This window comes from Ochotona curzoniae, unplaced genomic scaffold (assembly GCF_017591425.1).
Source record: "Ochotona curzoniae isolate NIBS_2020 unplaced genomic scaffold, NIBS_Ocur_1.0 contig_3350, whole genome shotgun sequence".
Lineage (NCBI taxonomy): Eukaryota > Metazoa > Chordata > Mammalia > Lagomorpha > Ochotonidae > Ochotona > Ochotona curzoniae.
In genome coordinates this window covers 117,535-134,047 of record NW_024465827.1, presented here as the reverse complement: position 1 = coordinate 134,047, position 16,513 = coordinate 117,535, and the positions used below count along the sequence as shown (strand labels likewise).

The following is a 16,513-nucleotide window of genomic DNA, read 5'->3' as shown; positions in this document are numbered from 1 at the left end:
TCCCTGTCACCCACGTGGGAGACTCACCTGGGCTTCCAGGCTTCTGCCTTCAGCCCGGCTCAGCCCTGGCTGCTGTGAGCATTTGTGCAATAAACTGCCAGATGAAGACTGGTTGTTTTCTTTTTGTTGCTGTTTGTTTTGTTTTGTTTTTTACTTTCAAATAAAATGAAAATTGATGAATAAATGAAATTTAAAATGTTTTAAGGCATATGTATTGTGTCATCAGGATAGAAATCTTGCTATTGAGAATAATCAATTGAATTCTTCCAGAGAATAGCATTTATGAAGATAGCAGACCAATGGATGACACAACTCTTTCTTTACTTTACCCTCTTACGTGTTCTACCTTCAAGAGTTAATTACATCATTGGAAAACAATGACTATCGGTGGTAGTCATATCTAGGTGTGCCTGCTTAAATATTATAACCTTTTTACTTATGTATTTTCTCTGCTAGTCTTGCCTAGTTTATGTGTTTTTCAGTTTATAAGCTATAACAGCTATTGTCTATCTCCTAGGTACTGTATAGGTCATAATCATTTCATTTTCAGGTTCTTTCCTCTTTCACAACGTGAACATGAATTGCCAATGTATTTTGTTTTCAGGTAAATTGCTTTATGTCTCAAATCTGCATATATAGATTATAATGTCTCTTTTTTGCATACTTTTTGACTATAGTTGATGTTTTAATGACATGCAATTTTTTCTCTGTATAGCAAGTCAAGTCAACCTATCATTTTTTAGTTTGCAATATTTTGTTGCTTGAGTTTTATTTAGTTTGTTGTTCTTTCACTTGTAATTGCATTTGATTTTTCTTTCAATAGGAATAAAGCAGGAATGATAAAATAAAAGGGTGATTCACAATTAAGAAGCAATGAATGGGATCAATTTAAGCACCCCGGCAGTTTTTATCTTACTGGGTTTTTCTGACCAGCCCCAGCTTGAGATGATTCTCCTTCCAGTTATTTGCATTATATATGCTCTGACACTGATGGGAAACACAGCTATCATACTGGTCTCCTATTTGAGTCCCAAGCTCCACACCCCCATGTACTTCTTCCTCTCAAATCTCTCCTTCCTGGACCTCTGTTTCACAACCAGCGTTGTTCCACAAATGCTCTGGAACCTCAAGGGTCCCAAGAAGACTATTACTTATACTGGTTGTGTGATCCAGTTCTATGTGGCTTTGGGCTTGGGTTCCACGGAGTGTATCCTTCTAACAGTTATGGCCTATGATCGCTTCAATGCTATCTGCCGACCCCTCCACTACGTTGTTATCATGCACCCAAAGCTTCTCAAGCAGCTAGCAGCCATAGCATGGCTCAGTGGCTTTGTGGAGTCCACAGTTCAAACAATTCTCATTTTCCAATTGTCTTTCTGTAGTCACCACAGAGTGGATGACTTCACATGTGAGGAGCCTGCCCTGGTTAAAATTGCCTCTGTAGATACAACGTTTTTGGAAAACGAACTCTCCATAGCTACTGTCCTCTTTGTGGTTATGCCGCTGGGACTCATTCTGCTCTCCTATGGCTGCATTGCTAGGAGTGTGCTGAGGATAAAATCTGCTGAAGGCAGGAGAAAAGCCTTTGGGACCTGTGGGTCCCATCTTATTGTTGTGGTTTTGTTCTTTGGGACCATCATGGCCGTCTATATCCAGCCCAAAAGCAAGTACACACAGAATCACAGCAAATTTCTTACCCTCTTCTATACTGTAGTAACACCATCGCTTAACCCTTTGATCTACACCTTGAGAAACAAGGAAGTTAAGTGGGCAATCAAAAAGTTGCTGACAACAGACCCAAGTTAGAAGGATGTGAGCATACTCATGGAATCCCTCAGAAGTTGAAGCTTTGAGACATGATCTAGTTATCCTTTCTCTTTTCATACGTAAGGAGCAATGACTAAATTTACTAAATAAGACTGAATGGGAAATTTAATACCATTCTGAAGACACCTACTCAGCCTTTATTATTCTCTTTTCTGGAACTGTTGTGTACTTTTCAGGTGCCTTTTATAGACTCTTTAAAGAGGTAAACATTTGTATGTGTGTATATGTGTCTATCATTATACTTTCATTAATATTAGACTTACTATTCTAACATCTAAGAACATGTTGACACCATTATGAAAAACTCATTTCTTACTATGGGAATAATTTTTTTCTAACAATTTTTATTATTACCATGGACATAATTGGTTTCCAGATCTCATATTCAATACTGCTGCTGGGAATAGGTGTTCTGTTCACAGTTTACATGAAAGAGTGAAGATTTCCTGGAAAGCCATATTTTTCCAGCTATTTTTCTTCTTCAGGGGATGTTGATTGTTGCTCATTCAGAAGGAGCAGCTAGGATTATGTGCACACAGAATTTTTTCTGATGTCCCCCAACTGCAGAAGAAGCTATTATGGGAAATGGGCTATGAGATTGAATATTGATTGAATATCAGTGAAAGCACTGATAAAATAACTTGTGTAACTCTCTTACGCATTTCTTATCAGCCCAAATAGTTCTCAATTACTTTTGACACAGTTACAACAAACCTTATTAGCTCTAAGTGTGGAATCTCAGACAAAATACACAAGCATGATTTTAATTCTGAGTGTTTGCATTCCACAAATGAGCATAGTTTTATGTTTTTAGGAATACTCATTTACTTATTTGAAAAGCAGAATGACAGAAAGAGAAAGAGCCTTCAGCTGCTGTTTCATTGTCCAAATGCTTTCAACATGTAGGTTATAATAGGAACTCTTTCAGGTTCCCACTTGGGTAGCAGGGACCCATGTGCCTGCGTCGTGACTCATGCCTTCCTGGGCATATTAGTTGAGTGTTGGATCAGATGCAGAGTAGCTGACCCTTAAGGTGGGACTGTGATAAGAGATGTAGACATCTGAAGTGGCAGCTGAACCCCCTGTACCACAATGCTCACTTCTGAGCATAGGCTTAAAATAGTAAATTTGTCTCTGTGACTTCTATGGCATTTGTTTTATTGACGTTATAGTTTTATAGAATTTACGAATTTTTTATTCATGTCAAGCATTTTTTTTTTATTGTTGCTTACATTGTATTATGTAGTACAGTTTGTTTAGGCGCTGGGGATTCCCCCTCACCCTCCCATACCCCTCCCCCCAGGTGATTCCTCCACCCGTGTTGCATCACCATAGTTTCAAAGTTCAGTTGAATTCATTGCTTTTCAATCACATGCTATCATAAAGTTCTGCGTCTTATTTGCCAGCTAAGTTCAGTGGCCGCTTGGATACCGTCTCTGGGCTGAAATAGGTCTAACAGAGGTAAAGATCGTCAGTAAAACCCCATCAAGCCCGCATATCTTATAACAACTTATGGAATTATGTACCATAGTATTGGCAAAGCTATAGTTAAAATTAATCAAGTTCCATCTTCCGAAACATCTGGTTGAACATCTACAATGACAGGTTCAAAAAAATAACAACATCCAGACAAAAATTTACAGTTAAATCAAGTCAAACATGTTGGTAAATCTAATCTTTGGGATTCACTCTGGCCCGGAGCTTGAAGGTTTCAGTTTGCCCAGGTAGCCACAAAAACGGCATTTTGTTTTTTTTTAATAGCTTGAGTATATTCCATGAGTAGATGAACCAAAGCTTCGTATCAATCTTCCTCTGATGGGCATTTCGGTGCTTCATGTTGTTTGCAATGACTGATTTTGCTGCAATGAACATATGATGCATGTGGTTTGTCTAAAACAGGTGTTTTGGGATATTTCCTAGGAGTGCTATTTGGCTGTCATATGTATGCAGATTGTGTGGTGTAGGTCTGTCCAGACCTGATTTCCATAGAGGTTACCATCTGCAGCTCCACCACAGGATAGTTGGCCCTTTTCCCCGCATCCTCGCCAGCAAGCGTCGTTGGTGTTCTTGTTTTGTGGATCAATCTTGCTGGTGTTACGTGTACCTCATCGAGGTTTAATTTGGATTTCCCTTAGTGCGGGGGAGCTGAACTTTTTTCATATGTTTTTGTGGGCCAGGGACATGTTCCTTTTTGAAAGTTTGCCCATTTCCCGGCCCATTTCTGGAGTGGCTTGTTCTTTTGGTTTTGGTTGTTTGAAGTTTCGTTGATATCCTGAAAGTAGCCCCCGATCGCCTATATCGTGTGCAAAGATTCTTCTCCCACCTGTGTTGCTTTGGTCTGTGTGGGAGGGGTTCCTTGGCTGGACTGAACGTCTTAGTTTAGGAGTCCAGTTGTTATTCTGTTTCTCTACTGCTATGCTTTTGGTGTCCTTCTTAGAATCCGAACCTACCCTAGGTCTTGCAGGTATTTCCTACATTTTCCTCTAAATTGGAAGTTCTGAGGGGTGTAGGACTGTATCCTGGTAAGTAGCTTGGTTGTATGGTGAGAGATGTGGTCTTCTTTTGTTTCTACAGCGATCGTGCCATTGTGTCGCCAACAACATGTACTAAAAGGACTTTCCCACTTGCGAGGTGTTCATGTCCTTTTTGTCAAGATTAATTGGCTGTATTTGTGTGGTTCCTGTGGTGCTTCTGTCTATTCCTTTGATCTTCCCTTTCGGGCTTGTGCCAGGTGACCAGGCTGAGTGGATAACCACTGCACTAGTAGTATGTCCAGAGGTCCGGATTGTGATTCCCCCTGCTAACTTCTTATGTTTCAGGTGGTGTCTAGCTAATCCTGGTGTTTTGGGGTCCAGATGAACTCGTGAATCAGTGTATCCATTTCCGTGAATAATGGGTTGTGGCAATTTGATGTGGAATTGCTTGAAAATGTTAGTGTGGCTTTTAGGTTTGTCATGGGAAGGATATGGTTTGTGCCTATCCGAGGAGCACCGGGATGTTTTCCAGCGTTGAGGGTTGTCAATGTCCGTTGTATATAGTTTGTAGTTTTCTTCGAATAGCCTCCTACGCTTTGGGTTTAATTTTATGTCCCTATACTTCATACTTCTCTCTGTAGTTGATATGTATCCTGGGTTAGAGCTTCATCCATATGGTGTTTATTTGCGTATACTATGGCTTTGATTTTTCGTGCGGTGAAAGGGTGTGACCCGCCTCCTCTGCCAAACTCTCGATATTTCGAGCCAGTGTCTGTATGGATACTCCTGTTTCTATGTATAGATTAGTCATCTGCATATAGTGAAAGCGTGACTTCTTCGTTCATATACATATGCCTTTGTTTCTTTGTCTTGTCTAGGACTGCTGCAAGTACCTATAGGACTTTGTTGAATAGCAGTGGTGATAGCGGGCACCCTTTCCTTGTTCCAGATCTCAGTGGGAAGGTTCTAGCTTTCCCATTCTTGATACTGGCATGGGTTTTACTTAAATTCCTGTGATTATGTGTTGGATTTTCCCATCTATGCCTACTTTGGCTAGATTTTTAGCTTTTGAAGGTTGGGATTTGGGTCGAAAGCGGGGCTCATCGATTGAACTAGTAGGTGGTTCTGGTTTTGCAGTTTTGATTTGGTTTATAACATTTATGTTGTCCGAAGTTGAACCATCCCTGCATTCCAGGATGAATCCTACTTGGAGCCGGATGAATACTGTCTGATGATTTTTTTAATGCTATGGCTAGAATTTGTGAATTTAGCAATCAATGATCATCAGAGTAAGTGTCGGGAGGTTTGTTCCTCTCTATGGTCTCTGTATTTTTGATTAAGGTGTATGTGAGCTTCAATAATGAGTTGGAGGTTGCTTTCCTCCTCTTTTGTTTTGAAGAGCTTGTAAGATTGGGGAGGTCTGGCAATGTTTTTGCTAGAATTCTGTAGTGAAGCCGGCGGGCCGGGCCTTGGGTTCGTTGGGAACTTTGATACTGTTTCAATCTAGCATACTCGTTATGGGGATATTTAATTCTGCAGTTGCCTCCGGACGTGAGTTTTGTAAGTGTGGGAGTCCATAACGTTGCTATTTCTTTGTCCTCAAATTGGTGAAGCCATCTTTGAGTATTCTAATATTGTCTGGATTGCAGTTCTGTTTTTATTTTGCCTTTTTTCAGCTTGAATGCTATTGATTCGCACTTTCCTCTTTTGGTTTTTTTTTATTGGTCAATCGGGCCAGTGGAGTGGTCATTTTGTTTATTTTCTCAAAATACCAACGTGTTTGGTTGTTGATTTGAGGTAGATTTGTGTTTATTTCTAGTGGGTTTTCGCCTCCCTTGTTTTGAATGATTTCTTGTCCTATTGTGCGTGTGACACTTCTGCTGCTGTTTTTTCCAGAACGCGCAGCGATAGTCATGAGGTTAAGTTCCCTGTATTTGGCGTCTTTCTTGGGCCTCATGTCAAGCATTTTTTAAACGTAAGTGCTCATAACATCCAACATTCTTGGCAAAGTGTAAGAGGGTTTTTTTTTTTTTAAATCTTATTTATTTGAGAGACACAGAGAGACACACAGAGACACAAGGAACTTGGTGTCTGCATATTTACTCTCCAAGTACCTACAACGTCTTGGCTTGGTTCAATAGAAGCTGGAGTGTGGGAGCTCTCTGGAAACCGGACTGAGTATTCACTGCTGTCCCCACATCAGCCAAAGTTTTAGAGCTAAACATCAAATCCGACGCTACAAGAAGCAGGTATCTGAACCTGTACCCTAATTGCTACTTGGAATGCTCACTATTTGATAATTTTTTTAAATTTAAAAAATTGTTTCCTGTATTTTTACAATAGTGACTTGTAAAATATATCCTGTTAAACTTTAAGATTACAGCCTGCTTGGGAATACTAGTGACAGGTTATCATTTTCCAATTGCTGATTTATAGAAAATAAATGGCTCTAGTGGAGATGAACCATGAGAACGTTTTCTTGATAGACAACTCTAACTGAACATAGTGAGAAGATGCATATGGAGGAAGAAAGTACACGCATACACAACACCCCATACTGGAGAGGAAAAAGTTGATACAGTCAGCACACATTGACAAGATGACTTGCTGTGTTTGTAAGGCACTTGTATTCCTTTGTTGTAAGATGAAAACATTTAAAGAAGAATGAAATTAAAAGATAAATTTATTCTGTTGAAAAATTGAAATTATATGAGAAACCTTTAAAAATTATGGAAAATGCATATCACTAGAAACTATATATGTAATTCAAAAACTTTATAGCAAAATAAATTTATTCTTTAATTATATTTTCACTAATTTTCAAAACAGTATCATGCTTGTTTATACAGTTCAATTTCATTTTCAAATTGCAGTTTCATTGATAGAGGGCAGCCAGTTGGCTAACAAGCAATGTGATTATTCAAATAAATTAAAATCTTATCATTTCAAGCATATAATGAATAAAGAAACTACTAAATGATATTATAGACCCCACATAATCAAGTCCTTTCCATATATTTTTTATATTTTTTAAGAAGCAATTTTTCTTTCATAAAAGAGTTATAAAGCTAATAGATCCCTCTGTTAAAGTTTCTTAACCTAGATCCTCTTACTCTTGAGCTCATGATGGCATGGTGTCAACACTCTGCTGAGTCCTTCAAACTGGAACAATTAATAAACGTCAGCACATTCCAAGATCCTATTTGTTTGAGAATTCTGTTTTAGAAGAGAACACGCCGGAGTTTAATGAGAACAGAAGGCAGAGGTGGGGCTGTGGGCTGCCCACCTGCTGCTCTGCAGGACTGGCTCCTTGGTCCAGGGTAAGTCAGACCTGACAAGCAGAAAGACAAAGTTCTCCTGCCACCTACTTGGCGCAGAGCGGCTGGGAAGGGCACAACGAAAACATGCGGAATGATTGGCTTGCCAAATTCGCTCAGAAGTCTCAGGTCAGGTGGCTGGTCACAGCTGCACGAGTCCAGTTCTGAGAATATGGCCAGTGGTGACAAAGTTCACAGTGAAGAGGACAGGAAAAGTCACTTTCCCCCCAAGGTGATATAAAGGGATGGAAAAAGATCTCAGTGCTCCTCCTGAGCCCTCTTGCTCTTTGGCTTCTTCCCGAGGCTGTGAACATGGCTCCAGAATCACAAGTGAAGCTCGTCCCTTAGGCTAAGCCCTGAAGTGAGAGGAAGCCTGAAGAGTAGGTCAAAGAGAAACAGCTAAGCTGAGAAGGCTGGGAAGGAAACGGTAGGGTACCCAGCCAAGGGCAAAAACGAAGCGTGGACAGGGGCCGGGGGCTCCAGGCTGGAGGAAGGGGACACTGAAGGAGACGGAGACGAAGGTGAAGAATAAAAGGCTACCCTCTAAGGAGTCCTGAGGAGTGCTCAGGCAGTTGTCTGGCTGAGACTGAATTCACCAGAGACTCAGTACTGGCGGCAGCATAAAAAGCTACGGGTGTTGTGGTGCTGATGAAATTCTAAGAGGACATCTTTTAGAGAAATACAAGTTGCGGCTTTAGCAGGGCTACCACATACAGCTAAATTTTGGTTTCTGATATGGGGTGCCCCTATATATTTAATAACTTCTTTTCCTTCCTACCCTTATCTAAGGCAGCACAGCAACCTTGTAAGAATTATTATCAAGAATAAATTTTGGATTTTTTAAAGAATGTTATGTTTTCTGCTTTTTAAAAAAACATGTTCTAATGAAATTATGTACGTAAAAAAAATTTTTTTTCAACGTATCTATTTCAAAGCTTGTTTCCATAAGTTCATAGGTTTTTTATGATTATTGCTAAATATGAATCAAAAGTATTCTTTACTTAGTTGTCCTGATTAAAGTTGAACAGACTTTGGAGAAAATGTAGTGTGCCATCCAAAAACAGTGAGAAAGAAACCTAAATATCAGGGACAGAACTTCCTTCCAGAAGTGTCTCTAGATCTATGTGGTGTTCCCATTTATTTATCTCTGGCAAAGAAGAATGCAGGGAAATAGGAGATAAGGGAGTGGGGGAAAAAATGGAACAAATGATGGACATTGTGAAATGAGGGGTGGTCCATTCCTCTATTTGTGGGGGGAATGTTATTGTGGCCTTTTTGTTCCTTTGTTTACTCATCTGTAGTGGGAGGACAACAACAGAACAGGGCTGGATTTTTAGGTTAAACCAGGCAATACATATCCTAAGTTTGAGCTATCTCATTCAACCCTGTACTCAGAATTCAGTGAATATTTTGTTGTTGTTACAACTGGTACTCATAAAAATTTATATCAAAGGATCTTGGAGATCAAACTTCCCAGAATCTGAGCACCAAAAATAGTAAGGAATTTCTATGCATTCAGAAATATTGGTGGAAATAGAGGGTAAATTAATTATGATAAAATATTGAGAATGTTAAGCATTTTAGTATTGTAGAATATGCATTCTTGATGTTTTTCTTATTTGCTCTCAAAACAGCATGTTGATGACACAATCCATCATAGAAACAATTTCTGGTAGTGTGTGGTCAGCAAATATTAAAAGGCTAAAACTAATAAAATATTTATATTGGTTATTGCTGGGTTGTAAGAATGCAACTGATGTCTCAAAAATTTAAATAATTGCCTTTTTTGGTAAGATTTATTTATTTTTATTGGAAAGTCAGATTTATGGATAAAAGCAATGAGAAAGAGGGAGAGAAAGATCTCTCCTTTGCTGATTCTCTGTCCAAAAGTACACAGTGTCTAGAGCTGAGCCAATCCAAAGCCAGGAACCTGGAGCTTCTTCCAAGTCTCCCACGTGGATGCAGGGTCCAAAGGCTTTGGGCCATCCTTTACTGCTTTCCCAGACCACAAGCAGGAATCTGAAAGGGAAGTAGAGCAGCTGGGATATGAACAGGCACCATACAGGATGCTCACACATGCAGAGAGGACTTTGGCCACTAGTCTGTCTCACCCGGCCCCTAAATAAGTCTTACCAAAACAAACAAACACCCCTAAAAACTCACATCTTTATTCTGGGAACTCTTGAAAAACATTTTCCTATATTTTTCCTTTAGTATTCTGTCACAAATATTTCTGAAATCTAGACGTTAGCATTCTGCAAATGTCCATGTATTTTAATGATACACACAACTAGCAAAAGTTCCCTGTCAGTAACACTGTGAGGTGAGAAAACAATGTATGTTCTGGAGTTCTTAGGAAATTAGGGGTAAGATGGGACAGACAGCCGTGGAAACACACACTCTTGTGACCAGGACAGAAGTCAGATAAGTAAGCAAGTCAGAAAATACCCTAGAGTCAGAATTTTTTAGACTTACGTACCTAATAACTTGTGTTCTAGGCCTAGACTAACATATTTGGAAGACTGTTTACAAATCCCACTGATTTAATAAAAACATTTAGTGGGCAACTTCCTTCTGGAATTCAAAAACTAACTTTAGCTCTTTATGCTACGATGACTCTAAAGTTAAACAAAAAGTTGCTTATAAGATAGGTGATGGGATGTGCAGCCTTTTGATCTGTTTATTCTTAAGCCATGTTTCCATCTTTTCTCAGCAGTATATCTGAACTGTCCTCTGGTCTCTATCCGTGGGTCAAAACACTCTTCTTGCCCAAGGTTCTCCGGAGAGCTGCCTTGACTTCTTTGTTCCGTAAGCTGTAGATGATGGGATTGAGCATGGAGGTCACCACTGTGTAGAAAAGGGCTAGGAGTTTATCAAGTCCTGGTGAATGGCTGGCCTTGGGCCTCAGGTAGGTGACAGAGCCTGAACCATAAAAGAGTGTTACTACAAGCAAGTGGGAAGAACAGGTGGAAAGAGCTTTGTGGCGGCCCTCTGGGGACGGCATGACAAGGACTGAAGCTAAAATTCTCCCATAGGAAGTAATGATCAGTAAAAATGGGCTGGAAATGCAGAGAATTGCTACAACAAAGACTGCAGCCTCGTTATGGGATGTATCCCCACAGGCCAGTGCCAGGATAGGAGGGAGATCACAGAAAAAGTGGTCTATTTCACAAGGGCCACAGAAATTCAAGGAGAAAATATAATTGGTCTGACCCAAGCCGACCAGGCATCCCACTCCCCAAGAAACCATTGCCAAGTGGGCACACACCCCACGGCTCATCCGTGTTGCGTAGTGTAATGGGGAGCATATGGCCATATAGCGGTCATAAGCCATGGCTGCCAAAAGACAGCACTCACTAATAGCAAATAAGGTGAAGAAAAACATCTGTGTGGCACAGCCTTCACGCGTGATTCCTCGAGCCTCTGTCACAAGGCTCTGCAGCATCTTGGGTATGACAGAGCAAGTGTAACCAATCTCTAGGAGAGAGAGATTAGCCAGGAAGAAGTACATGGGGGTGTGGAGGACGGGGTTGGTCCAGATGGCAAAGGCTATGAGAGCATTGCCCATCAAGGACACTAAGAACATGAGCAGGATGAGAGTAAACAGAAGGAAACACTGTGCAGTGACCTCAGAGAATTTGGCAAACGCAAAGCGTTTGACGGACATGCTGTTGTCCTGCCACACAGAGCAGTTGAGGCTCATGACCTAGAAAAGAGAATTGGGAGACATCAGAGAACTTTGCCTTAAGTAATAAATAATCAATCAATCAATCAATCAATCAATCAATCAATAATTACAATACCTCTAAAGAGCTGTATAAAGAAACAAACTTCTTATCTGAGATTCTAAAATTTACAAAGTTCAGGAATAACACTCATGCTCATAACTTTTCATGTTCACTGTTTAGTTGATTTTTTTTCCATATTGTTTCCTTCATGTTTAAAGGGGGGTATTAAGGGAGAAGTCCCACCCAATTTCCCACCTTCCCCAGGTCCCGGATGTAGGGTATGCTCTGAAGTTCTTGCTCGAGTGGTTTTGATATTTCGACAGTTATGAATCGCTGCCAATCTTGCCACTCCAAGCACTATGAGGTCCTTGAAGAATCCATTGATTGACATAGTCCATCATAGAGGGGGCCAGTGCCTTGGTACAACAGGTTAATTCTTTGCCTATGGGCAGACACCCCATATGAGCACTGGTTCAAATCCTGGCTGCTCCATTTTCTATCTTGGTTTCTGCTTATGATCTGGGAAATCAGTGGACAAAGGCCCAAAGCTTTGAGCCTCTGCACCTCTGTGGCAGATCTAGGAGAAACTCCTGGCTCCTGGCTTTGAATCAGCCCAGTTCATACCACGGCAGTAATTTGGGGAGTGAGTCAGAAAATGGAAGATCTCCCCCTTTTCATTTCTCCATCTCTCTTTGTAACTCTGCTTCTCAAATAAAAATTAATGCATATGTTTGAAAGTCACTAAATCATCAAGCGTGACATGGATAAATGATAACTGTGGCTCAATACTCATGTTTAGTTCATAATTGGTTGTTGAATACTTGCAACTAAATATTTTACATGCATACCCGTTTCTTTCCATTTCCCTTGACAGTGATTCATTTTTTTACTCATTAATTCTCTAAGTATTAATCCCAGATTTTGCCCATTCTCTTATAGGTCTTGGGATTCAACAACAGACAACACAAAATGTATGTGATTTAAATGTTAGGAATGGAAAACATAAATTTTATCATTAATCATTAAATAAATCCTGCAATGCAGTCAATTAAAATCAAGCTATACCTTGGTGACTGATAAGTTCCAAATAAGTGGTCAGCAGTTTGAAGACTGGTGGCTCTTTAAAAAGGAGCAACAGGATAGCGGCTGGCACTGTGGCTTATGAGTTGAGCCTTTGTGGTGCTGGCATACCATGTAAGCACTGGATCATATCCTGGCTGCCCCATTTCCCATTCAGCTTTCAGCTAATGGCCTGGAAAAGAAGCAGAGGATGGCCCAAGTCCTTGGGCCCCTGCATCTGAATAGGAGACTATGAAGAATCTCCTGATTTTGGATTGGTTCAACTGTAGCCATTGCAGCCTTTTAGGGAGTGAGCCAGCAGATGGAAGATCTCTGTCTCTCATCTTTTCTGTAACTCTGTCTTTCATATAAAAATAAATATTTTTTAAAAAGGAATAACAATAGTTGAGATAGGAAAGGAAAGAGGGGACAAGCACACAGAGACTGTGCTACAGCCATTCTTAGCTGGGATGTTTTCATCACCACAACGAATTTCAGCAGCTGAATATCATCTGCCATCTTTTTCCATCAAAGAATTCCTTAACAAAAGAAGATGATCAATGCTGCCATAATAAACACTTACATTTTAACATGATTTAGGAAAGTCAGGATCCTGACAACAGATGAAAAGTTCTCCATTACCTCTTATCCATCTGGACCACACATTACACTTACATTAAATTACTTCCATTTTTAAGCACAGGCTTACTTGCAAATAGTTACATATTTGTATGAATAGAATTTTCAAAAAGTGAGTCAAAACAAACTTTTAATTTCATTTTATGTGAATTTGTTTTTAGGTTTTATTTATCTTTTTAATTTTAGCTCCCAAACTTAAGGAAAAATATGTGGTACTTGTATTTCTGTGCTTGGTTTATTAAATTTTTGAAAGATTTTTTTTTACTAGTACTCAGTTTTCCACAGGGGTGTGCTATTTGCTTCCCTGATTGTTGACTAAACGAATTGCCTTATGTAAGTTCAAGATTTTTTTTAATTATTTTTTATTACTGTTTTATGACAGAGTTTCATAGGATCTGGAGTTTCGTGCCCACCTCCGTTGAGTTCCCCTCTAGAATTACAACAGGTTATCCAAGTTCTAAGTTCAAGTTTAGGTTCAGCACACCTTTGTCTATTCTCTGGAAACTCTTTGTGGCCTCCATTGTCCTCATACTGTTTAGTTACACCCCTCCACCCACAGTACATCTGCTGTGATAACAATCGTACTGCGTGCCTAAGGATCACTTTCTAGATCCAAACACGAGCACACACACAGGGTGTGGAATTGTCCTCATTTATTGAATTTTTGCTTACTATTGTGTTGATTAACCATCATTTTATAAAAATCATTTTAGGTGTAGCGATGTGTCTCCTTGCCCTCCCCTTTCTCCCTCTTCCTTCCTCTCCACCTTTCTCCTCCGCCATTTCCCTGCATGTTATTACAATAGTGTATTCCTTTAGTACATCACAAGTTTAACATTCTGCTATTTAAGTACATCATGGAATTGCAGGCATAGACAAAGATAGTCAAAGTCTGTTTATTGTTTTCCTGGCAGTCCTCCTTTCTCAAGGGAGTAGAGATGACGACTACAAGATATCATCACTTCCCAGTGTGCTAGTCTCCACTATACATTTTATCTATGAGACTATATGTATGTACATATTTAACAATGAATATATTTTCATGCAACACAAAAGTTTAATAATAAGCTTTATTCTGGCTGCCTAAAAGTCTTAAATTCTGCCCATTGCTGCATATTCTATGTTGTGAAGTTCAATCTAATTTGTATAAAATATTTTAACAGTGACATTTTCTTTCTCAACTTAATCATGATCAAATCTTGGGAAAATAGTCCCTATTCTTTCAGCGGGTGCACTGGAGTTAGGTTTTTTAGGGTTGTTAAAAGGTTATATGTAGGGTAAATCAGGTTTGTAAGCATCAGAACATATCCAGCTAAGCCTTGTAAGGTTCAGCACTGCATAATTTCACAGACTATTTTGTGGTTCAGAAGACAGTAGGGAAGCATTGCAGCAGGCAACAGAACGATTTGACATGGGTATAACTTCTATTTCTCACCTGTCACATTTTACTCACTTAAAGTTTTTGATTCATCACTGCTTTGTAAGGGAAAAATGATGAAACCTTTCCTGCATTTCTTGTAGATTTTTTAAAATTTAAAAATGCAAATTTGCAGAGGTAAACCATGAATAAAATGTAACTAATGGTCATTAAAATGTAGAACTTCCTGTCCTTAAAACAGCCATGTTAATGAACTTACAGGACACTTACTGGAACATTTTTCTGTTGTTATAAATTGGTAAAATAACCTACATTAAGAGTCAAGATTCAATCAGAAGAAAATGTTTTGGAGAGATGAAACAAACTGAAAACAATAAAACCCATGCCATATAGTTTCTGCTTCTCTATAGAATTAGAAATTGTCTTTGACTTGCTCAGTTTCTAGCCTATACCTTTCTATGGTAAATTTTTTTTGTTTCCAGCCCAAGAAGAATCTGTGATACAATAATATAGAATGCATGTGAAGCACAGTGCTGTTCGACACACAAGAAACATTTCCTGAATGTTGATTGTTATTGTGTAATCAGTACTTCTGAAATAGCTGTAAGAATAGAACTGATACAAATTATCCATGGAAAGATTATTAAGTAATTTTCCCATAGTTACTTCAAGGAATCCATGCTTGGCTAGGCAGTGCCTAACATAGCTCAATGTTTTATCTCCTAACTGAATCACAAGGTACAAGATAATCTAGGTATTTATATTCAAGTCATTCGAATAAGTGCTGTGATTTAACCTGAAGATGAAGGAATTCCATGTCAAATACTAAATTACATTTTATGGACTTTAATATTAATAAGTGGTCACTAAGTCCTGACAAGTCTCTGAAGGTTAAAATTGTAAGATGGGCTTCCAATACAGTAGATATATGAAAGAAATGGAAGTAGGAACTAAAATAATTTTAATAGCTCCGTGGCTTAGCTTCATATGCCGCCTCCCTCAGTGCCAAAAGAACATTAATTTAATTAATGAAATACTTAATTTAGAACAACTCACCACAATTTTATAACAATGGTACTGGGAGGCTATGTATACTATGATAACCCTTACAGGACAAGAAACAAACTAATTAAAATAAACTAACAGTTCAGGTATCAGTTCTTCATTTTCACACTTTAATTCACTATCTTCCACCACCCTCTAATCGTAAGACACCAGCTGTGTCACATACCTTTAATCATAATGTTTGAGAAGGAACAGCAGGTGGCTATTGCTTCTCATAGTTCACTCCCTGATTTTCTCCACAGTGTTTCTTCTGACTACCCAAAATCTAGAGGATGTAAATCTGCCCCATCCTCACCTCTAACATTGTGCATTGAGAAGCCTTTGTTGCACTCAGAGACCTTATCTGATTTGAGGAAGGTTGTTTGTCCTAGAAGAGAATACCACTTTTCTTCTAGCCATGCCCTCAGTGACACACACTCACACACACAGGCATAGAAGGTGTTCTTGCATGATGATTATATTGAATCTTTTTCTTGTATTTAAAATGTTGGATTATAAACATATTCCGATTCTTTATGTTCTACCTCCTTATTCTGCCCCTCTCCCTAAGGGATGTATGCTTTCTTCTCACTAGAGAGTTTCAGGAAGGAGTTATATCTCTCTAGAGTCATCTTGGAAAGATCTGCCTGATTCGTAGGCAATTGTTATTGCTAACATTTTGGAAGTAAAAGAATTCGATGTAAAAGACAGGTGAATCAACTGTTTTATATATGACAACTTGTAGTACCAGTAACCATTCTCATTGGTTGTATATATAATATGGTATGAACTAAAGTGAAATGTATTTTGTAAACAATTATATGAAGATCTTAAGATATTCTTTAAAATATTTGTATTTTAATTGTTGCCTAAATTAATCATTGTTATCCTCAAAAAAGTTATTAAAACTAAACAACCTTTACCTCGTATTATGTTGAGGCTAATGTATACACAGTAACAACTGTAAGACTTTGTCACATATAAGAACTAGCTAAGATACTAATGCCCACTGTTATTTTTTAAATGGTGATGCAGTTTGATTTAATG

At 38.9% G+C, this 16,513-nt stretch overlaps 2 protein-coding genes across 2 annotated transcripts; one reads left to right on the top strand and one right to left on the bottom strand.

Moving 5' to 3' along the window:
- The first annotated feature begins 873 nt into the window (after positions 1-873).
- LOC121156329 (olfactory receptor 2G3-like) lies at positions 874-1,806 on the top strand. Its single transcript, XM_040979953.1, has one exon. The coding sequence runs from the start codon at positions 874-876 to the stop codon at positions 1,804-1,806; it is 933 nt and encodes a 310-aa protein (XP_040835887.1).
- Positions 1,807-10,358: 8,552 nt separating this feature from the next.
- Positions 10,359-11,321, bottom strand: LOC121156327 (olfactory receptor 10C1-like). The gene is made up of 2 exons (XM_040979951.1): positions 10,976-11,321; positions 10,359-10,561 (listed from the first exon to the last, which is right to left on the bottom strand). The coding sequence occupies exons 1-2, from the start codon at positions 11,319-11,321 to the stop codon at positions 10,359-10,361; spliced, it is 549 nt and encodes a 182-aa protein (XP_040835885.1).
- Between the last annotated feature and the right edge of the window lie 5,192 nt (positions 11,322-16,513).